General features: G+C 41.9%; 1 protein-coding gene across 2 annotated transcripts in view; it reads left to right on the top strand.

The window, feature by feature from the left end:
* The window catches only part of LOC132394670 (oxidation resistance protein 1-like), a 513615-nt gene that overhangs the window by 315928 nt on the left and 172842 nt on the right, over positions 1 to 24845 (top strand). For both annotated transcript variants that reach the window (XM_059971040.1, XM_059971046.1), the window contains exons 5-6: positions 2367 to 2474; positions 5536 to 5649. In XM_059971040.1, the coding sequence (XP_059827023.1) occupies positions 2367 to 2474; positions 5536 to 5649 (222 nt within the window). The remainder of the gene's footprint in view (positions 1 to 2366; positions 2475 to 5535; positions 5650 to 24845) is intronic.

Raw genomic sequence — 24845 nt, forward strand, 5'->3', positions numbered from 1 at the left:
TAATACAAGGTTGGATAGATTTTTGCATAGTAAAGGAATTAAGTTATGGGGAAAAGGCAGGTAGGTCGAGATGAGTCCATGGCCAGATCAGCCATGACCCTATTGAATGGCAGAGCAGGTTCGACAGGTCAGTTGGCCTACTCCTGCTTCTATTTTTTAAGTTCTAATGTTCTTGTCAAAGTCAAGTTTATTGTCCTATGGCACAAGTACAGATACTGTTACGAACCCCGTAACTGGGTCACTTACCAGCAAAGATAGAGAGGCCCGTTGAAGTCTGATTGTACTATTTTTAAAAGTCTTTATTTATAAAGGGGCACAAAAATAAGATTAATACAGACATTCAGATAAAATACGTCGTCAATACTCAATCTAAAAAACGTGGGTATAATAATAATAATCATCCATTAAGCAATAGCTCTATCATTTGTCTAGGGGATATTGTATTGTCTGATGGAAAGATAAAAGTCACTGTCCTTTCAAGCTGCAGCTTTTTGGGTTTAAGAGAGATGGTTTTAAACTTGCCCGGGACTTTTATGAGGCCAATCCGTTGCGTCGGGGGAGTTGGTTCCCTGTTGTTAGTTCCAAGTCGTTTTCCGTGGTACCAGCCACCAGCCCCCAGGCAAGGGAACCGAACACACGTGGCTTCCTTCAAATGGCTTCCTGCTATTACGGGATCGCTAACGTTTTCTTCTGGTGCGTCTGAAAGGGGTTGTTCCCCCAGACCCTCTTTTATACTTCCTCACGGGGTCTCAGATGTCAATCAGGTTGGGATGAATGCAATCCCTCTCTCAACCAGCCCACTTTGCCCGAGGGCTTGCACGTAGCATAGTCCCCAATCCACAAACGTGATCTCCAGGAGACAATGGCCAGGTCTCTCTCATTTCCTGGGTCCTCTGAGCCAACCCAATAATGCTCTTGTGATTCTCACAAAGGAGGGGGCTCCCCCCACCCCTTTGGCCCCTCAGAGCTGTGGTGCATTCATAACAATACACTGGTGCAATGAAAAACTTACTTGCTCATGTGCTCAGCAACAAAGACGCAGATATTGTATTTAAACAATTTCTCAACAAATTTCTGTAGTATCTTCAGCGCCCATACAAGCCATCAGTTCATGGAGGTGGCCCTTCTGTCTGTTTCCTAGCTGATCAGGCATCGCTGCCAGAGAGTCATCAAAGAATCAGTTTAGTGCCTTTGTGATCTGCGTGCTTGTATTTTTTTGGAAATCTTCCTCACTTACTTACTGGCCTAAACTTTTGCTGTGGCATTATAAGATCTCACAATTTGACCAGGTCATATTGACCAGTTTGCAAACAGCGTGACCAAGACCAGGGTATTCTTGTCTGTTGTAAACAGTGTTATCAGTTGTTTGCATTTTTTGCTTTTTGCTTAACCATATTAATGTCCTTGATTTGACTTCTTACCCTTGTCCTTGGGTCTGTTGAACACTGAGAGCAACTAAAATTTATACCAAATCATCAAATTTTCCTGTGAAGTTGGTTCATAAACCACAACAAGCGATAGGACCAAAGTTTTACAACTTTCATTGTTCATTTTACTCCTCTGCAACCCATTTCTTCCACTGCCATACCTCCTTCTATTTCTCACCTTTCAGGATGTACCTTGTATTTCACTTGTAAATCTCCCCTTTATTTTGGTAGTACTGTTCACTGATATGAACCAGTGTGATGTGTATTTGTGCTGGAGGAGATTGCGTGAACTCCTAAGCCTGTTCCTCCATTTAGCAAGATCCTTGGCCTGAACTCCACTTTCTTACCCCCACACTCTTGAAGTCTGTTAGTGTTCATAAAATGACCATTCTCAGCATCAAAAGGTGAGCAACTGCTGAACCGCAGCTCTGTGAGACCGACCATTTCAGATTCACAACCTGTCCAATCCTTCACCCTGCGACTATTTCCCCTTGTTCCATAGTTGCCAATCAAAAGGAACAACTTCTGACGTCACCTCAAGCCTTCTCAGAATCTTCAGTGCTTTACTGATCTTCACTCGTTCTGCTGAATCATTACTCCTTCCAAAAATCAAAACTGGAAAGCTTCCTTCACGGCGCCTTTAATAAAGCAAGTTTATTCCTATGACTTCAGGTTCTGATTTCCCAACAAGTGAAAACCTACACCATCAATCTCCTTAATTATCTTCAAGGTCTGTGTTAGGTCACCAGCTTCCTCCTTCATTGATATCTCCATCCTGAGAATGTGTAATAAATACTGAATATTGAGTGGTGAGATTTGGCTGGATAGGAGTTTGCATGAATGCAGTAGGCCAAATGACCTGTCTCTGTATCATTGGCTTTCTGTGATTCTTTAAATAACTACTGATCTTCTGACCTTGCAGATTGGTTTCTTTGACAGGTTGAATCAAGGGACTCGTTGAATAGCATCGCTCTCAAGTTTGACACTACGCCTAATGAGCTTGTGCAACTGAATAAATTATTTTCCAGAGCTGTGGTTCCAGGCCAGGTAACGAGCTCTCTTGTACTATCATGAAAGAACTGTTTATATTTTACAGACTATATACATTATATGTTAATAAATATATCTATAAATAGTTACCTGCTGTTACCTTTGATTATCTTAAGATTTACATAATTTCTCACACACACTTACCATGTCGAGAACCCAAGGACAATGAGTAGGATGAAGAAGGAACTGTTAACTGGTTAACATGATTGTTCCTCACACTCTGCTTTGTACTTCAGTCAAATGCATCCAAACAGCAGACAAAATTTAGATTTGTTTAATTAGATCAAAGTACATATTTGTCACCATATGCAACTCTGAGGCTCTCCTTCTTATAGGGATACTGGACAGGATCAATGACATCAACCGGCGTGTAAAAGAGAACAAACTGTGCAAATGCAAATATAAATAAATAGCAGTAAATAACAAGAACATGAGATAAAGAGTACATAAAGTGAAGTCATTGGTTGTAGGAACAATGGAGGGGCAAGTGAATGCCATTATCCCCTTTTATTCAAGAGCCTGATAGCTGAGGGGTAGTAACTGTTCTTGAACCTCGTGGATCTTGTACCCTCTACCTGATGGCAGCATCAGGAAGAGGACTTCTTGGCCCTTCTAGACCATGCCGAACGCTTACTCTCACCTAGTCCCACTGACATGCACTCAGCCCATAACCCTCCATTCCTTTCCTGTCCATATACCTATCCAATTTTACTTTAAATGACAATACCGAACCTGCGTCTACCACTTCTACTGGAAGCTCGTTCCACACAGATGTTGGAATCTAAAAAGAATTTACAGAAGAGCTTAGATCATGTAGCATCTGTAGACAGAAATGAACTGTAGACATTTTGGATCAAAACCTTTCACTTGGACAGAATTTGTCAGTCCAGATGAAGTGTTTGACCCACAACGTCAACTGTCCATTTATTTTGTATAATTTATAGACACAGCATGGTAACCGGCCCATCCAGCTCAATGAGCCTATGATGCTCAATTATACCCATGTTACCAATTAACCTACTAAATATGCATTTTCAGACTGTGGGAAGAAACCCGGGCATCCAGAGGAAACCTACGTGGTCACAGGGAGAATCTATACACTCCTTACAGACAGTAGTGGGAATAGAACCCAGGTCACTCATGATGCTGTAAAAGTGTTGTGCAACAGCTAAGCTACAGAGCTGCACCATTTGCTTGATGAATTCCTCTAGCAGTTTGTATTTTCAAATCTATTTTCCTTTTTTACAGTTGCTGCTTGGCTTGCTGAGTATTTCAACCATTTTCTGTTTCTTCATTCACAAAACTCAGTAGTGTTAGGAGTTTGAGCAGATTTGATTTGTCACCTAAGACACTTGAAAACTTCTACAAATGTACAGTGGAGAGCATTCTGACAGGCTGCATCACTGTCTAGTATGGGGGGAGGAGGCGACTGCACAGGATCAAAATAAACTGCAGTGAGTTATAAACATTATGGGTACTAGCCTCCGTAGTATCCAAGACATCTTCAAGGCACGGTGCCTCAGAAAGGCAACATCTATCATTAAGCAGAACAAGTGCTACACCTGCCCTTACACTTCCTTCCTCACCACCATTCAGGACCCCAGACAGTCCTTCCAGGTGAGGCGACACTTAACCTGTGAATCAGCTGGTGTGGTATACTGTGTCCGGTGCTCCCAGTGTGGCCTTTTATATATTGATGAGACCCGACGCAGACTGGGAGACTGTTTCGCTGAACACCTACGCTCTGTCCGCCAGAGAAAGCGGGATCTCCCAGTGGACACACATTTTAATTCCACGTCCCATTCCCATTCTGATATGTCTATCCATGGCCTCCTCTACTGTCAAGATGAAGCCACACTCAGGTTGGAGGAACAACACCTTATATACCAGCTGGGTAGCCTCCAACCTGATGGCATGAACATTGACTTCTCTAACTTCTGTTAATACCCCTCCTCCCCTTCTTATCCCATCCCTGATATATTTAGTTTTTCCCCCCCCCTCCTTTTTTTTCTTTTTCTCTCTCTGCCCATCACTCTGCCTGTTCTCCGTCTCCCTCTGGTGCTCCCCTCCCTCTTTTTTTCTCCCTAGGCCTCCTGTCCCATGATCCTTTCCCTTCTCCAGCTCTGTATCCATTTTGCCAATCACCTTTCTGGTTCTCAGCTTCACCTCACCCCCTCCGGTCTTCTCCTTTCATTTTGCATTTTCCCCTCCCCCTCCTACTTTCAAATCTCTTAATATCTTTCCTTTCAGTTAGTCCTGACAAAGGGTCTTGGCCCAAAACGTCAACAGTTCTTCTCCCTATAGACGCTGATTGGCCTGCTGTGTTCCACCAGCATTGTGTGTGTGTTGTTTGAATTTCCAGCATCTGCAGATTTCCTCGTGTTTGCATCTATCATTAAGGACCCCCACCACCCAGGGCAAACCTTGTTCTCATTGCTACCATCAGGAAGGAGATACCGAAGCCTGGAGGCACACACTCAACAATTCAGGAACAGCTTCTGCCATTCTAAACGGACATTGAACCCATAAACACTACCTCACTTTTTCTTATTATTTATTTTTAATTTAACTTATATATATATTTACTGTTATTCATTTTTTCTATATCATGTATTGCATTGTAGTGCTGGCGTAAAGTTAACAGATTTCACAATGTATGGCGGTAATATTAAACCTGATTCTGACACTGAAAGTGATTGTGCAGTGTCAAGTCTATGATTTGTGCTTGCTCTTGACGTCCATAAATCACACATCCGCCAGAGCATTCCAAACACTGATGTGGAACAGCAATTCTTGTTTTTATCTTCCTTTCTCTCTTCCTCCAAGTTCAGTTGTACATTCCTGCCAAATGCCATTGCTGCAGTTATGAAACTGCTGCATTGTGTTAAAATGATGAAGTAGAAGATAAAGTCTATCTTTTGTCTTCTGTATACTTCCTTTATTGATTTTAAATCAGCCGTTTAATAGAGTACTTCGGAAAAAATTAGGAATAGCACAGATCCTATGGTGGTTTATAATTAGTTGTTGAGTGATTTTTTTTTTGCCCTCTCTTCTGCAGAATCTCTATGTTCCTGATCCAGACTATATTTCCAGTGTGGAGAGTTCACCATCACTGAGTCCTGTCAGCCCTTTGTCTGCAACATCCTCAGAAATAGAGTTTGAGAAGCCTTTGGTAAGAACCTGAAAGAAGGGAGAAAGTATGACTCATAGCAGAAATGGGAGCTGCTTTAAAAAGAAAACTACAAGAATGAGCTTGTAATATAATGTTAGTGTAATTTGTATATTTTTATATCAGTGGAAAATGGTGAGTAGGAGTAATGTGAGATCTGTGACGTTGGATATGGGGAGGTATTTCAAGGTAAGGAAATGGTAGACTTATTGGAATACATGCTGAGTGTTAGACTTCATAGGTTGAGGATGCAAAAAGAAAGAAAAAATAATTCACATGTTGTCATCTTGAAATGACAAATTGCTAAAGTCATCCCTTTTCTTAAAGGGAGAGAAGGGATTCTATCATTGTCGAGTGTGAGAAGTTTTTTTTCTACTCTCTGTATAAATAAACTGTGGGTAATATTTGTGGACGAGCACAAACCATTTAGTAATTTTACAAGAAGAGGTTGCTAATAAAAATCTGAAAACTTAGATTTAAAATCATCCCATTGACCTGGGAGAGATGAATGACTGTGCTCCTTGGGGTTTGTACTAACACCTTTGTTGTATTTACAAATCTAAGTAAGAATGGTGAAACAAAATATATTAACATTTCCAAGCTGGGAGCGTAAGCTGCAGAGAGTTATAAAATTAGTCAGCTCCATCATGGACACTAGCCTCCATAGTATGCAGGACATCTTCAAGGAGCGATGCCTCAAAAAGGCAGTGTTCCATCATTAAGGATCCCTCACCATCCAGGTCATGACTTATTCTCATTGCTACCCTCAAGAAGGAGATATTGAAGCCTCAAGACACACACTCAATGATTCAGGAACAGCTTCTTCCCCTCTGCCATCTGATTACTGAAATGGATATTGAACCTATGAACACGACCTCACTACTGTTTTATTCCTATTTTTGCACTAATTTAATTTAACAATTTAATATAATACTATTTTATTGCAGTTCATAGTTTTTTTTCCCTCTATTATGAATTGCAATGCGCTGCCACTGCACTGTTAGATGGTAGAAAAGGCATTTAAAATTGTCATTCATTGGAGGAAAGGTTTGACATTACAAAATATGGAGGAACAGAGACATTTTGGAGGTTCAAAACAAATAAATTTTGTGGATTGATTCAGAAACTGAATTGTGGACTGTATGTGGAACTGGAAGTTATGTAATAGGCATTTTAAGCCATCAAAAGCTGGCTTTTGGCATGCACCGAAAGCAGGGTGTGTGTGTGTGTGTTCTGAGAGGGATTGCAGTGGATCTAAGGGATTAAATAATGAGGGTAAGTTGTGAATATTAGATTTATGGGTTTTTTTGCAGATGGATGATTAAGTGACCGTTTAACTCAGAAACACAAGAGGTACTGTAGATGCTGGAAATCTTGAGTAACACACACAATGTGCTGGAGGAGCCCAGCAGGTCAGGCAGCATCTATGGATGGGGATAAACTGTTGATGCTTCGAGCCAGGATGTTTCATCAGGACTGGAAAGGAAGGGGGATTTCTGACTACTTCCCCCTTCCTTTCCAGTCCTGATGAAAAGTCCTGGCCTGAAGTGTCGACTGTTTATTCCCATCCATAGATGCTGCCTGACCTACCGGGCTCCTCCAACACATTGTGTCTATTTAATTGAGGTGTTAAAATGACTGAAAGAATTAGTAGAAAAGAAGCAACTTTTCCTTCTGAGGGTTGGGTGGCTCTGAAGTAGAAGTCGTTGGCTTAAATCTACAGTGGAGCTCTCCATTCTACTGTGATGTGATGAAGTGGTTCTTCACGTAAAGGTTAATGGAAATCTTATTCTACAAAAGATAAGGCACCTGACTAGAATATTTCAGAACAAAGTCTGATGCGTGTTTTACAGCCAGATGTATTAAGGATTTATCACAGAAGCTGAGATGGAATATTCAATTTGTTTACTGGGCTTTGTTTTCAAGCTAATGTGCTCAGTTTACTTGCTCAAATTGCAATCTAATGATTTAAATTAAATGTTGTGCTCTTCTCAACACTGCTGATGAAACACAAATGATTCAAATTTTTGACCCTGTAATTGGGCTCTTGCAGACTTTCAGCTGCTTCTCTATTCATAGCGTTGGGATTTAAAAACCATTAATTTCACGATTGCCGTTGGTACTGGCGAGTGTCTGTTAAAGGAAGCTGTGCGGCTTGTTCATCAACCTCTTATTAAGAAGAAGCTGCAGTTCCTGTTGTGTATTTCTAAATATATTTGCCTTAGCAGCAGGAAGCTGGCAAAAAGGAAGTACAAGAGCCTTAATTTGCTATGACATGCATTCCGGAAGTCCTTCAATGACTTTGTGATTGCAGTTGCTGTCAGCTTGTGTTTTTGTTTCTAAATTATAACATAGAGAAATTGATGGTTCTTGTTAAAGAGGTAGTGACATAAAATTCAATGGAGCAAATTGTGATGTGTTATAAATACCTTTAGGCCACCCTTCAGATCTTATTTGTAGTTTAGAAATAGAAGACCTTTTAATTTTTGTGGTCTAATCATCAGGCAAATGCATCTCAGGCAGAAATTCAGGAAAGCGGTGTGATTGTCTTGTTTTTGGAAATAGTGTCAGTGTTCAAAGTTTAAAGTAAATTTATTATCAAAGTACGTATATGTTACTATATATATCCAGAGATTCATTTTCAAGGTTCAAGATTTAATGTCATTTTCAGTACACAAGTGTAAAGGGATAATTGTTAACTCCAGATCTGATGCAGTACAGAAAAAAAACACATAAAGTACATAGTGATATTAAAAAAAGCATATTAAAAAGGTGTACCCTTAAGAAGAGTTTCAGTGCTCATCCACCCGACCCGGGTGCGAGGTTGGATTGCTCAAAGCGCCAAGCCTATCTGGTGAGATTGAGAACAGCCTGGGACTGTGTGGTCTGGGTGTGCCGCTGTGCTGGGGCCCAGGTTCTAGAGCAAGGCACTACTCAGTGCTTGGACAGTTTAGCTGTCCCAGACAGATTGGAAAACCTGAAGCGTGAGTTGGGCTGACTTCGCTCATTCTCCCGCACTGTTCATTCTTCTCTCTGGTGGCTGTCATCTCTGTGAGTGTTGTGGCGTTTTTGCCCGCTAATATGATGAACTGAGATCAAGGCTTGGGCCTACTACCCCGGCTGCTCCAGAGAGCAGATCTGGACTCAGTCTGGTTTAGAGTGCTGCCGTTTGCTCCCATTGTTGACATGATGTGTCTTTTGTTTTCCTTTCTCTGCACAGTGATATGTTCTTTCTTTTTTTAAATTGGATTCTTCAGGTTTCTTTCTTTGTGGCTCCCTGTAAGCAAATCTCAAGGTGTATAATTTATACATTCTTTATAATAAATGCACTTTGAGTTGATTTGATTTGAAGAAACTCTTGGCTCAAAAAGTCAATTGTTTAATCACATCCATTGATACTGCCTGGTCTGCTGAATTTCTTCTGTATTTTGTGTGTGTTACGTTAAATATAAATACATAAGATAGCTTATATACTTAGATTGTTTGGCCGCAAAGTAGGTACACGAGTGCCTGCCAGGAATCGACAAAGTAGTGGTAAAGTGTGATAAACTGGAAACTGACAGGAATCGACAAAGTAGTGGTAAAGTGTGATAAACTGGAAACTGTTATTTGCAGGCATTCACAGTGGAACAAAAGCATAACATGGAATCATTGGAAAAACTACACACAAACTGACAAACAATTAATATCCAAAAGGAGACAAAATAAACAATCATAAATAAATCCATACATAAATAATCCTGAGAATATGAGTTGCAGAGTCCATGAAAGTGAAGGTGATAGGTTTGGAGTCAGTTCAGAGTTGAGGTGAGTGAAGTTTTCCACTCTGGTTCAGGAGCTGGATGGTTGAAGTGTAAAGAAAAGGTGTACCTTTGGGTCTTTTACTTCAATCACAATGACACTTTCATGCATAACTTAGCAAAAGATTGCAGGGTACCTTGCAAGAGTATATCCAACAGAATTTGACACTGTATCACATGAAAGCATTAGGGCAGATACTCAGAATTGTGTTCGAAGCAGCAGCTTTTAAGAAGTGTCAAAGGAGAAAAGAGAGGAAATGAGGCATGTGAGTTTCAGGGCAGAAATCCAAAGATTGCAGTGTAGGAGATGTTGCTCTTGATTGTGTGCTTGGCCACCACTGAGCCTGTGGTCATAGAGGATGCCATTTTTGTTCTTTTCCGTCAATGTACCAATACTTTTGCCCTTCAGCCCATTAGACCAGACCACTTCACTCACCATGGCATGAGGCAATCTGGGCCAGTGCTGCATTTAGATGTCTTTCAAGGACGTCCTTCATCTGTTTCACAGCAAGTGCACAAATGCCAGCAGTGAGTGGTATGGTAGCACTGCAGTTAGTGCAATCGTTGTACAGCACCGGTGATCACCGATCAGGAAGCGGGAATGTCAGTGGAGAGCACCCCTGTGGCCGTCCCCCTCATCAATAAGTACTCCATTTTGAGTACTGTTGGGGTGAAGCAACAGCAGCCGTGCCTCTGCATTGAGTCTGGCTCTGTGTCTTGGAAGGGTAGAGAACTGAAGAGAACCGCAGCAGTTATTGGGGACACTGTAGTCAGGAGGATAGATGGGAGATTCTGTGGACACTAAAAGGAAACACAGATGGCAGCTTTCTTCCCAGGTGCCAGGGTCTGAGATGTTTCTGGAAGCGTCCACGATATCCTGAAAAGGGAGGGTGAGCAGCCAGAAGTCGTGGTACATTTTGGTACCAATGACAAAGGAAGAATAAGTAAGGAGGTCCTGAAAAAAAGAATACAGTGAGTTAGGAAGGAAGCTGAGAAGTAGAACCTCAAAGGTAGTACTCTCGGGATTACTGCCTGTGCCATGTGCCAGTGAAGGTAGGAATACAGTGAGGTGGTAGATAAATGTGTGGCTGAAGAATTGGAGCAGGGGACAAAGAGTCAGATTTCTGGATAATTAGGACCTCTTCTGGAGCAGGTGGGACTTGTACAAAAGGGTGGGTTGGGAGCTATTCAAACTAATATGGCAGAGGGATGGGAGTGAAGATGATAGAGCTGAGGATGAGCCTGCAGGATTACAAGTAGATGATAGGTGTAAGATGAATGTAAGGAAGGACAAGCCAATGATTTGGGTACAAATGCAGACTGAGCAAAGTGTTAAATTATACCACAGAGGCAAAATTCAAAAGGGTGAAAAATACAGGACTGAAGGTGGTGTATTTAAATGTGTGTAGCATTCAGAATAAGGTGGATGAACTCGTGACATGATTGGAGATTGGTCAGTATGATGTTATAGGCATCACTGAGTTGTGGCTGAAAGGTTATAGCTGTGAGTTTAACATCAAAGGGTATACTGTGTATTGAAAGGATAGGCAGTGGTGTGGCTCTGTTGGTGAGAGATAGAATTGCATCTTTAGAAGGACATGACAAAGAGTCAGAAATGTTGAATCTTTGTGGGATTTAAATTGTAAGTATAAAAGAGCCATTATGGGAATCATATATAGGCCCCCAAATAGTAGCCAAGATGTGGGGTTGAGATTGCAAAGGGAGCTGGGAAAGACATGTAAATAAGGCTGCTGACACTATTGTAATGGGGGACTTCAATATGCAAGGTTGGTGTTGGATCGCAAGAGATGGAATTTGTTGTATGCCTATGAGATGGCTTTTTAGAGTAGCTTGTGCTTGGGCTTTCTCAGGGAAAGGGCTATTTTAGATTGGGTGTTGTGTAATAACCTAGATCTTATTAGGGAGCTTAAAGTAAAGGAACCAATAGGAGAGACAGCGATCATAATATGATGGAATTCACACTGCAGTTTGAATTACAGAGGCATGAGAGGAGCTTGCTCAGGTGGAGGAGGATCCTGGTAGGAATGATGGCTGAAGTTCTGGGAACAGCTCACAAGGCACAGGACAGATATGTTCCACAGAGGAAGAAGTTCTTAAATGGCAGAGGTAGGCAACCATGGCTGGCAAAGGAAGTTAAGGACTGCATAAAAGCCAAGGAAAGGGTATATATAGTTGCAAAAGTGAGTGGGAAGTTGGATGATTGGGAAGCCTTGAAAATCCAACAGAAGGCAACCAAAAAAATATAAGAAGAGAAAGGATGGAATATGAGGGCAGACTAGCCAATATATAAAGCAGGATACCAAAAGATTTTTTGGTTATATAAAGAGTAAAAGGGAGGTGAGAGTTGATATTGTACCACTGGAAAATAATGCTGGTGAGGTAGTAATAGGAGACAAACAACTAGCAGATAAATTTAATGGGTACTTTGCATCTGTCTTCACTGTGGAAGACACTAGCAGTGTGCAAGTCCATGAGTATCGGGGAGCAGGAGTGAGTGCCATTGCTATTACAAAGGAAAAAGTGCTAGGCAAGCTCAAAGGTCTTAAAGTGGATAAGTCACCTGGGCCAGATGGACTACATCCCAAAGTCCTGAGAGAGGATGCTGAAGAGATGATGGATGCATTGGTCATGATCTTTCAGGAATCAATTGATTCTGGCATGGTCCTAGAGGTCTGGAAGATTGCAAATGTCACTCCACTCTTTCAGAAGGGAGGAAGACAAAAGAAAGGAAATTATAGGCCAGTTAGCCTAACTTTGAGTGGTTGGGAAAGTGGTTTTGAGGTTGGAGACCAATGATAAAATAAGCATGGTTTCTGTAAAGGAAAAACTTGCCTGACGAATCTGTTAAGAGTTCTTCGAGGGCAGGGTGGACAAAAGAGAGGTAGTGGATGTCACTTACTTAGATTTTCAGAAGGTGTTTGATAAGGTGCCACACATGAAGCTGCTTAACAAGACAAAATCCAGTGGCATTACTGGAAAGATACTGGCATGTATAGAAGAATACCTAACAGGCAGGAGGCAGCGAGTGGGAATAAAAGTGGCCTTTTCTGGTTGGCTGCCGGTGACTAGTGGAGTTCCTCAGGGGTCAGTATTGGGTCTGCTGCTTTTCACATTGCTTATTAATGATTTAGATAATGGAAGTGATTGTTTTGTGGTAAAGAGTGCAGATGGTACCAAGATAGATGGAGGGGTAGGTAGTGCTGAGGAAGCAATGCAATTGCAGCAGGACTTTGACAAATTGGAATAATGGGCAAAAAAGTGACAGATGGAGTACCGTGTTGGGAAATGTATGAATAATACATGTTGGTAAAAGAACAATAGTGTGGACTATTATCTAACTGGGGAGAAGGTTCAAACAAGAGGTGCAGATGGACTTGGGAGTTCTTGTGCAAGACACCAGAAGGTTAATTTACAGGTTGAGTCTGTGGTAAAGAAGACAAGTGCAATGTTGGCATTTATTTGAAGGGGAATAGAATATAAAATCAAAGAGATAATGCTGAGCCTTTATAAGACAGTAGTCAGGCCGCACTTAGGAGTATTGTCAACAATTTTTTGCTCCATATCTCAAAAAGGATGTATTGTCATTGGAGGGAGTCCAGAGGAGGTTCATGAGGATGATTCCAGGAATGAAGGGGTTAACATATGAGGAGTGTTTGGCAGCTTTGGGCTTGACCTCACTGGAGTATAGAAGAATGTGTGGGGATCTCATTGAAACCTACTGAATGTTGAAAGGACTAGATAGGTGGATGTGGAGAGGATGTCCGTATGGTGGGGTATCAAGAACTAGAGGATACAGCCTCAACATTGAGGGGCAGCCCTTTAGAACAGAGGTAAAGAGGAATTTTTTTAGCCAGAGAGTAGTAACATTATGGAATGCTTTACCTCAAACTGTGGTGGATGCCAAGTCTATGGGTATATTTATGGCAGAAGCTGATCATTTCCTGATTGATCAGGGCATCAATGGATATGGTGAGAAGGCGGGCGTATGGGGTTGGGTGGATCCAGGATCAGCCATGACGGAATGGTGGAGCAGACTCAATGGCCTGAATAGCCTAATTATGCTCCTATGTTTTATGGTCTTGCGGATTCCCGGTGATGCCTCTAAGGAGTTTGTATGTCCTCCCCATGACTGCATAGGTTTCCTCTGGATGCTCCAGTTTCCACACACACTCCAAAGACATCGGGTTGGAGTTGGGTTTAGTGACTTGTGGGCACGTTATCTTGGCTGGAAGCATGGCGACACTTAGCGGGCTGTCCTCAGCAGAATCCTTGCTGATTTGACTTAATGCAAATACAGTCTGCCCTCCTTATCCATGAGCTCTGCATATGCAAATTCAACTATCCGCGAATCAAGAGAACCCGGAAGTGCTGTTCCAGCACTTGTTGTTCGAGCATGTACAGACTTCTTTTTCTTGTCATTATTCCCTAAACAATGCAGTATAACAACTAATTTACATAGCATGTACATTGTATTAGGTATTGTAAGTAATCTAGAAATGATTTAAAGTATACAGGAGGATGTGCATAAGTTACTGTGGATCGGGATCTGAAAAAAAATCAAAAGTTCTCTTACCGTGTAAGTCGGAACAGGTACATCCGGTATTATTTAGTGTCAGTTAGTCAAATGTTTGTCTTAGTATATAGTATATATTTTATCTTTCTGTGCATATAAAACACTTAAGAACGTATGTTTTAGTGCCGGGCTCGGAAAGTTCCCGAGTTCAACCCAGTGACAGACCACTTCCGAGCGCGCTCTTCATCTGTACCTGGTTGATGTGGAGGATCAAAAACCCAAAACCCAATAATTAAACCACTGTGTTGATTAGTATTAATTGCAGCTTTCATCGGGGCAGGGCCTTTCTCACTTTATCCTTTAAAATTGTTCCAATCGTTGACCGACGGTAGCCTAACGCTTTTCCAATGACCGATGGCTTTTCACCTCTTTCCGATTGCTTTATTATTTCCACTTTATTTTCAATCGTGATTGTGATTATTTTTGTGAACAGAAACACTGCGGATTCAGAGCTCTGCCTCCGTCTTAATGTCCAGCGCACTGAGACAGGTTAAATAAGGTCTGGGGTTCCGCTGGGTCCTAAGGTCCACCATATTGAGCCGGGTTGAATAAGGGACTTGAGCATCCGCAATTTTTTGGTAACCGTGAGTGGTCCCGGAACCAAACCCTCGCAGATAAGGAGCGCTGACTGTAATGCATTTCATTATGTTTTGATGTTGTGATGCACATGTAACAATTAAAGGTAATCTTTAATCTTTTTAACCTTCAGTTTGGAAAAGATACTGGAAAAGCTCTGCATAGACTTATTATGGTAGGCAAAGGTGTGCAGAAGTTTGGTAGTAAGCAAAGCAAACGAATTGTGTTCAAAGTTCAAAGTAAATTTTATTATCAAAGTACACATATGTCACTATACACGAGATTCATTTTCCTGTGGGCATACTCAGCAAATCGATAGAATGGTAACTATAACAGATTCAATGAAAGATCAGCCAGAGTGCAGAAGACAACAAGCTGTGGAAATTCAAACATAAATAAATAGCAATAAGTAATGAGAACATGAGATGAAGGAATAAAGAAACCTTATAGTGAAATAATTGGTTATGGGAGCGTTTCAATAGATGAGCAAGTGAATGTAGTTAACCCCTTTTGTTCAAGAACCCGATGGTTGTGGGGTAACAACTGTTCTTGAACCTGGTAGTGTGAATCCTAAGGCTCTTGTACCTCTTACCTGATGGCAGCAGTGAGAAAAGAGCAAGGCCTGGGTGGTGGGAATCTCTGATGATGGATGTTGCTTTCCTACGAAAGCGTTTCATGTAGATGTGCTCAGTGATTAGGAAAGGTTTACCCATGATGTACTGGGCCGAATCCACTACCTTTTGTAGGATTTTACATTCAAAGTTTCCATACCAGGCCATGGGCCAGCCAGTCAATACACTGTCCACTACACATCTACAGAAGTTTATCAAAGTCTTGGTCAGGTGTATAGAGTGTTTGGCATGTTGATTTGTTAGATTCTGCCTTTCATCATTCATGCAGAATGATTGATAGTTTTAGAGAAATGTGTCACCACAGAGATTTGGGTTTTTCTTTCTGTTATCTTTTTTGTTGGGTATTTCTGGGAGCTCAGCAACTGTTGCTCATCCCTAATCATCGTTGTGGATGCTGTGTCACCAGCCCGCAGTGCTTGTAGTCACCATTGTCTGACAGTATTACATGGCAGCTGCAGAATAATGAATGAGTGAGCACACAGGACAGAGAAATACATTTTCAGTGATGACGTTTAGTATTTCTAGCAGACATGGCTTGTGATGGGGAAGAAGGTTTGATGCTTTGCTGCCATCTATTTGTTGCAAAGTATGCTACAATCTATTTGTTACAAGGATGTGCTGGCTTTGGAGAGGGTCTAGAGAAGGTTCACGAGAATGATCCCAGGAGTGAACGGGTTAACCTATGAGAACTGTTTGATAGCTCTGGGACAGTACTCACTGGAGTTTACAAGAATCGGGGGGGGGGGGGGGGGTGGTTCCCATTGAAACCTATTGGATATTGAAAGGCCTTGATAGAGTGGATGTGGAGAGGATGTTTCCTATAATGAGGGAGCCAAGAGCCAGAGGGTGATGTATCTGTGGAATTTATTAGCTCAGACAGCTGTGGAGGCAAAGTTATTGGGTATATTTAATGTGGAGCAGATTGATAGGTTCTTGATTAGTTTGGATGTCAAGAGTTATGGAGTGAGAGCAGGAGAATGAGGTTCAAAGGGATAATAAATCAGCAATGTTGTAATGGCGGAGCCGACTCGATGGGATGAATGCCCTGATTCTGCTTCTATGTCTTATGGTCTTATATTCTGCAGATGTTTTATAATTTATGGACTGTGTGTGATGCGGCCTGTTTGACTCCTGAAGAATCAGTGGAAGGGAATGCATTATTCTGAATAAGGTATAACATTCTTCTGGGCCTTGGAAGCTGCTGAGGACTCCCCTTAGACTGAAGACATGCCTTGTCCATGGTAGAATAGCTTCTTGAAATGTGGTCAAAGATGATTCCCAGGATGATACTTCCACGGAACTGACCAATGAACCATTCAATGTCAGGCAAACTATAGAGGTTTCTATCTAGTTCTGTTAATCATTGTTAGGCAGTACTATAGATCAGTACCATCCTGCCACTTACCTTTCCCTTTCTAATATGCAAGGTTTTGTTTTACTTGGCCTTGTACTCTGTGTGTATCATGAGCTGGAAGACTAAGAATCTCTCAGCCAGGATGAACTGGGAGCTATGTCGTTCAATGGGATTATGAAAATTAGCAGTCACTGGATGGGAGGGGTATGGAGAACTGTCATCCAAGTGGAGGTCAATGGGATTAGGAAGAGTAATAGTTTGGCATGGACTAGATGTGCCAAAAGGCCTGTTTTCACACAGAAACAAGCCTTTCAGCCCATCTAGTCCATGAGAAACTATGACTCTATGTAGGTCAGAATTCAGCACCCAACATATTCTTGTGAAAGGTGAGAGTTAGGTTGTAGGATTTAGTCAACAAGAGAAAGGAACAATATGTAAAGTTGAGGAAGCTGAAATTGGACATGGCCTTTGAGGAAGCAGGAGAGAACTAGAGAACTCTTTGCCTGGTGTTTTTTTTTTTTGGCAAGTGTTTTCCAGGCTCATTCTCTCGATGGGAGGCCTGCCACCAGTGGATTGGTCGGAGTCTCCCTGACCATGTGGTCAACTGAAGCCCTACATGGATTTGACAGTAGACAAAGCCCTGCCCTCAGGCATTCCATCTGCCAAAGTACTGGAAATGGATTGCGTGGGAGTACTTCTGTCCCCAGAGAAGATGGCTTCCTTACCCTGCTGACCTGGCAATCCGGATACAATGAACCCATGGCTCATCAGTGCCATAAGGTCAGAGACCAATGTAGCATAGATATGGGCCCTTCGGCCCAATGATTCCATGCCAACTGACCATGGTGCCCACCTAGCTGATCTCAGTTGCTTTTGTGCGGTGCTTATCCTCCAAACCCCTCCCTTCCATGTTCCTATCCAAGAGCTTCTTTAATAATACTATTGTTACCTCCCTCAACCATTTCCTCTGGCAGCTTGTCCATAAACTCACCATCCTCTGTATGGAAGAAGTTGCCCCTCAAGTCAGTTTTAAATCTTTCCCCTCTCACCTTCCTAGTTTTGGGCTCCCCTAACCTGGGGAAAAGTCTTGTTAACATCCACCTGGTATTGTACAATTTGCACAATTTTCAACACTTCTATAAGGTCCCCCTTCACTCTTCTATGTTCTAAAGAATAAAGGCTTAGCCCAGCAAATCTCGCACTTAACTCAGGCCCTCTAGTCCTGGCAATATCCCTGTGAATCTTTTCTACACACTTTCTTGTTTGATCACGCTTTCCTATAACAGGGTGACCAAAACTGTACAAGTGTGACCTCACCAACCACTTACACTGCATTATAATGTCCTAACTCCTATACCCAGTGCTCTGAGTGTTCTAAACCACTCCTTTTATCTGTGCTGCTTTCAACAAACATTGCACTTGTAATCCAAGGTCCTTCTGCTCCATTGCACTCCTTTGTTCCAACCATTCATAGTGCAAGTCCTCTGCTGCTTTGACTTTCCAGATTGCATTACCTCACATTTACTGGTATTGAAATCCACTTCAAGATCCCCTGATAATCTGCAATAATCTTCTTCACTATCAATAACAACTCCTAATTTGATGTTACCAGCATACTTACCAATGAATCCTTGTTGAAGTGTTCTCAAAAGGTAAAGCCAGACCCCATCCACCAGCACTGCTCTCCAATGAGCTGAATTTTTTTCATTAATTTATCTTCACTTTGCTTCCTCTGAATGAATGATATTGATCTTGTTCCTAGCTTGCCCCTTTTTATCATAGCCTTGTTTGACCACAACTCATGAGTTAACCATCCCCATGAAATACCTGCCTTTCCTTCTCTCCTCATAGCATCTAAATATACAATAGATCAGATGGATTACCTTTATTTTGTTACATGTGTATTGAAACATGCAGTGAAATGTTTCAGTTGCATCAACAACCAACACAGTTGGAGTGTTGACACAAGTGTCACCATACTTCTGGCACCAACATACCATACCCAGAACTCCCCTGCCCTAACTCTAACCAAGTAAACTGTAACACTTAGAGGAAGCGTACACCATCACAGGAAGAACATACACACTCCTTACAGACAGGGATGGCAATTGAACGATTATTGCTGACTCCGGCCGCATCCCCCTAGTTTTGGGCTCCCCTGACCTGCGACAAGTACTGTTACCATCCAGCTTTTATAATCCTCTCACAATTTGAAATACTTCTGTAAGGTCTTCCCTCACTTACTACGCCACCATGTCACTCTACTAATTATAATAGTATTATTTTCTTGTACTTAATTCAATGGTGCTCACAACCTATGATGCACTCTCCTACACTGTGAAATCCAAAGTTAGATTTGGTGACTGTACGGAAATTTTCTTCCAATTAGTTTCTAAATATAGTCAACGGTCACTTCAATCTCTGCTCCATTTGCAGACTACTATCACATTTATTGTGCCTAATGAAGCTCAAAGCTCAAGGGGTGGCACACTACCTCTTTGACTACCTCTGATTTTTCCTTGCACCATCAATCTAAGTTGTGACTTCATCTCTCTCCCTACTTTTGCATCATCACAGACCTTGCATTTTTCTTCTTTTCTGCATGGTTCTCATGAAAGGAGGCCAACCTGAGTCTTCCAACTGCTTCTCCCTTCACAGATGTTTCATGTTTAGACATTCCCAGATTAAAGGCCAGCATTTGTGTTTACATTGATAAATGTGTAAGAAAATGATCTGTTATTGATTCTTATAGATGCCTGTAAGATAAGCAGATGCTTGTGACTTGAATTGACAGTTATTGAAATAGTTGTTATAAATTATATTCTTTGGGATCTTGAACAATTGCTTTCATCCTCTTTTAGAATCTTAGCACAGAAACATCTTCAGCCATCTTGTCTGTGGCAAACTATTTATTATTCTGCCTAGTTCCATTCAATTGCACCTGGACCATAGCCCTCCATGCCCCTCTATCCACGTATTTACTCAAACTTCTCTTAAATGTTGAAATTGAACCCTCATCCAGCACCTCCACAGACAGTTCACTCCACATTGCCATTACCCTCTGAGTGAAGAAGTTCCCCCTTATGTTCCACTTTTACCCTTAACCCATGACCTCTAATTCTAATATCACCCAACCTTACTGTAAAAGGCCTGCTTGCATTTACTGTACCTATACCCCTCGTAATTTTAGTATATCAAGACTTATAAGCTTACCTGCAACATTTCTTGAAGTCAAACATTCCGAGATCCTCAATCTTCACCCCTCTACCATCCAGATGGGTGGAGATCTCACTGTTCCTCTGTTGATAATCTGATGACCCAGATCTCTTTGCCTCGATAGCATGGACACGACACAGCAATAGTTACTGGTGATGCTCATGGTCTTCTGTCGTAAACACAGTTGTTCATACCCTTGTGATATAAAAGTAGATTTCTTATGATATAAAGGCAGTTTTCTTATGATGTAAAGACAGGTTTCTCAGCGAGCTGAATGCAGTAATAAAATCTGTGCAATGCAAAAACAGTTTCTAAGTGGAGATGTTCTAGTGCACGTTGGTTGTGATTGGGTGGATGGTCAGCATGCCATTTTAACTAGGAAAGCAAGTGACATGTTGTTTGTTTTTCAGGCAGCTTGAGCTGACTCATGTCAGTACCATGCTCCAGCAAGCAAACAAATTAAAGTCTTCAAAGGCATTACTCCATATGTCTCCTTAGAAGAGAGAGAATGTTCTCAATGTGACTGCTTTGAATCAGATTGGTCTATGTGCATAGCCTCAGCAGCCAGTCTAATGAGCATGTCACAACCATACACAAGTGTACACCAATGAGGAAAATGTGGGCATTCACAAACAGGAAACCATGGATGAACCAGAAGATCATCTTCCCTGCTGATGTCCAGGTCAGCAACTTTCAAATCAGATGACATTGACCTTCACAGAATATTGAGGTACCTCTTCCATAAAGTAATCAGAGGTGCTGAGGGACAATTCCAGACCAAATTAGGCAACAGTAGCTAGTGCCAAATGTTATGGAGTTTAATGGCCTGTTCATGAACAGATATCTCAGCATAAGTGAAGATTTCCTTGAACTACATGGTAAACTAACATACCGTGGAACCATTTATTTAATAAGGCGTTGGTATTCTTAATGGCATATGCATAGGCAACATGAGTTGATGCAGTGATGATCCCAGTTTTTATCTACACTTTTCCTTGAATATGTTCTTCCAAATCCTTCAGGTGTCTATTACGTTAACATGGACCATGCTAGATCTGTGCATCAGTTCTGTTTGACCTTCTTTGTTCCATTTCTATAAATGCTTCATTAAAAAAAATCTCTCAATTTTGGGTCCTGAGAATATCCATAGCCTGTACATCCAGTCTGTTGGTAGAAAAAAGAAGTATTCTAGATATTAATTTTTTTTGTGGGGAAAAAATTTCACTTTTGACCAGCTTGGCTTTAGTTTTATATTTGTATGTATCATTATTCAAGTCTTTTATATTATCGAAAATTGTATGATTTGTGTTTTGTCCAAATTTTATTTCAAAATGCAACCATGTTGATAGTGTTTTTGTTTTGTGTTTCTGCATTTCTTTTTTGGAGCAGGACTGCTTACTGAGCATGTGCTCACATAGTGACCTTGTGTTTGGTTGTTTTTCTTTTAAAGTTCAAGTATAAAGACATTTTTGTTTTGGGTAAACTTGGAGCACCATGTGACTTCAAATTTGACACCTGATTTAGGTGTATATGTTTTTGAGCATGTTTCCTTTACACTAATCCCAATTAATTCTCCTGTTCTCTTCAGCTTTGCTCGAGATTTGGTCACGAATCTACACACCAGACATCATTTACAAGATTATTTAACCAACCATCCCCTTTCTTTGTAATATGGGAGGAAAGTAGATCTCTGAAGGAACCCTGTGTGGTCATAGAGAGAATGTGCAAACTCCACTTAGTCAGCACAAAAATCTTAGAGGCCTGAGATAGCTGTGGCGCTATGTTGCCCAGAAACCCTTGCCAAGATTTTCAGATGATTTATTTAGTTGCAACTGTTCCATAAAACATGGGATCTGGAAGAAGGCATTGAGCATCAGAGCATGTCTGCCAATCACTCTTTATCTCTCTGAAGAATCTCAGCAATTCTGTTAGATCAGTTTGTAGAATGAAACCCAGCCCAACCAAATTGCCTTCTTAATTTAACTCTGTTGGAGTCAGTATCAATTTAGCATAAATGTTTCACAGAATAGAAACGGACCAAAGTGCTTTAAATTAGATTTGGGCCAGTCTTTGTAGATTTAAAATAACCTACACATGCAGTATCTTCTCCAGAATACCTACTGCCATATCATGTAAAAAAAATTAAATCTACAAGATCACAGCAAGAACATCCATTGAACCGTGTCTTCTCAAGATAATTGTGTTCTTTATTTTTATTGAGATACATTGCGGAATCGGCCCTTTGAGCCAACAATCCCCCAATTTTAATCCTAGCCTAATCACAGAGACCAATTAACCTACTAATCTAATAACTGGTTCGTCTTTGGACTGTGAGAAGAAGCCAGAGCACCCTGAGGAAACCCTTGGGGTCACAGGGAGAACGTACAAGCTACATATGGGCAGTGGCAGGAATTGAATCTGGGTTGCCTCAGAAGAGTTTTCAAATTATCATTTTAAATCTCTCAAGGAATAGGGTCTCTCTGCCAAAAGCACCATTTAATTTGCATCTTTTATCTTAGTAATTAAGAGGGCATTTTTGTGACAGTTACAGTGAGGGAATAGCAAAATACCTCCATCAGGGAAGTGACAATGAAGTCCACAGGTTTTCATCCTAATCTTGCTCTTGCCTTTTGACGTGGTGGTACTATTGTGCTTTATAGAAAGCACACAGTGCAGTGGTGACGGTGACTTCATTAGAATGTTCAATAATTCGACTGATTATGAAGAAAGTGCACAATTTTTCCATGGTAGGATGGTACTATATTCAGTTCAATGCATTGTGAAGATGTTGAAGGTTCAGGAGGTGGTGTCTGAGTTCTCTTCTAAAGCAGTCCCTCTGGATTGGGGGTAACTTGCTTTCACTTCAGTTTTGTAGGTTTTCAGATGGCTAATGAGGCCAGTGTGGTAACCTGAGACACTTCCACAAATGAAATATAGTGAGCAAATGTTTGTCATATGGGTTGGTTATCAACAAAAGGGTGCCTCATCCTCTTAACTAAGTACTTTTGAATTCAAGATTCAAGATTTTTTTAATGTCATTTCCAGTACACAAATGTAGAGTGAAATAATTGTTATGCTGGATCTGATGAAGCATATAAAAGCACACTAAATTAAAGAACACAATTATAAATATAAATACATAAGAGAACTTACACATATACAGACTGATAATATGTAAATAAAGTAACACTAGGGATACGAGTGTCTGTATGCACATAAGGTGATTCTGATAGGAATTTATAAAGTAATGATGGTGGGGTGAGTTTGTGTTAATCAGCCTGTTTTTGAGGCTGGTGGTCCTCACATGGATGCTATATAACTGGGACAAACAGTCCTCTAGCAGGGAGAATGGGATCCTTCATGTTATTGGTGGCCTTTTTCGGGCAGTTTTATGTATGTACAGTACGCCCTTGATTGTGGATAGGCTGGTGCTGGTAATGCGTTCGGAAATTTTGAATACCCGTCTGCCTTCTTGTCTGCCTCAGTGCAGTTTCTGTACCATGCAATGATGCAGCATGCTCGAATGCTCTTTGCTGTGCATCTGCAGAAGGTCATATTGAAGCGCAGGTTCCAGCTGTCCTCAACTTCTCAGAAAGCAGAGGCACTGGTAAACTTTCCCGATTGTGTAGAATGTGTTCTGGAACCAAGAAAAATTGTGCAAAGCACAGTCAGCCAGCCTGAAACATTGACTGTACTTTTTCCACAGATGCTGCCTGGCCTGCTGAGTTGCGCCAGCATTGTGTGTGTCTGTGTCTGTGTGTGTGAATTCCAGCATCTGCAGACTTTCTGTTGCTTGAAGATAGTGCACAATATGCACTCCCAGGAATTTGAAACTGCTTGCAGTTCCCACTGCTGTGCTACCAACGCAAAGAGGGGTGTGAGTTTCCCCGTAACACACAAGAGCAGAATTAGGCCATGTGGCCCAATGAGTCTACTCCGCTATTCCATCTTGGTTGATTTATTATCCCCCTCAACCCCATTCTCTTGCCTTCTCTCTGTAACCTTTGACACCCTGACTAATCAAGAAGCTGTCAACCTCTGCTTTAAATATATGTGGTGAACTATGTGCCTGTCGGGACACGCCCCTGCTGCCATAATTCAGTGATGCTTACATACCTGCATCTACCTGAACTGGCCCCGGGGACGTCAGCCAAACTGGTAGGGTGGTCCCAGTGACAGACTTCCTGGGAAAAGAGAATAGGCGTTCGTGAGGGGTGGCATTGGTGGACGTACATAACAGAGAGCGGATAGAGTGCAGTGCCTCAGGGAGGACCTCCTGCCATCGAGAGACCGGCAACCCTTTGGACTTGAGGGCTAAAAGTGTGGCCTTCCACACTGTGGCATTCTCCCGCTCTACCTGGCCATTACCCCGGGGATTATAACTCGTGGTCCGACTGGTAGCAATGCCCCTAGCTAGCAAGTACTGGCGCAGCTCCTCACTCATAAAGGAGGACCCTCTATCACTGTGGATATAGCAGGGATACCCGAACAGAGTGAAGAGCTGGCGCAGGGCTTTTATGACGGACGTGGCAGTGGTGTCGGGGCAGGGGATGGCAAAGGGGAACCGTGAGAACTCGTCAATAACACTGAGAAAATAGACATTGCGGTCAGTGGAGGGAAGGGGGCCCTTAAAGTCAACACTCAGGCGTTCAAAAGGGCGGGTGGCCTTGACAAGTTGTGCCGTGTCAGGACAGTAGAAGTGCGGTTTGCACTCGGCACAAATTTGGCAGTCCCTGGTCATCGTCCTGATGTCCTCCAGGGAGTACGGCAGGTTCCGAGCTTTCACAAAATGGTAAAATCGGGTGACCCCCGGATGGCAAAGTTGTGCATGAAGGGCGTACAGCTGGTCGAGCTGTGTGCTAGCACATGTTCCCCGGGATAGGGCATCAGGGGGCTCATTGAGTCTGCCAGGCCGGTACAGGATATCATAGGTGTAGGTGGAGAGTTCTATCCTCCACCGCAAAATCTTATCATTTTTGATCTTGCCCCGCTGTTGGTTGCTGAACAGGAACGCAACCGAGCGCTGG

Source organism: Hypanus sabinus, chromosome 1 (assembly GCF_030144855.1).
Source record: "Hypanus sabinus isolate sHypSab1 chromosome 1, sHypSab1.hap1, whole genome shotgun sequence".
NCBI classification, from domain to species: domain Eukaryota; kingdom Metazoa; phylum Chordata; class Chondrichthyes; order Myliobatiformes; family Dasyatidae; genus Hypanus; species Hypanus sabinus.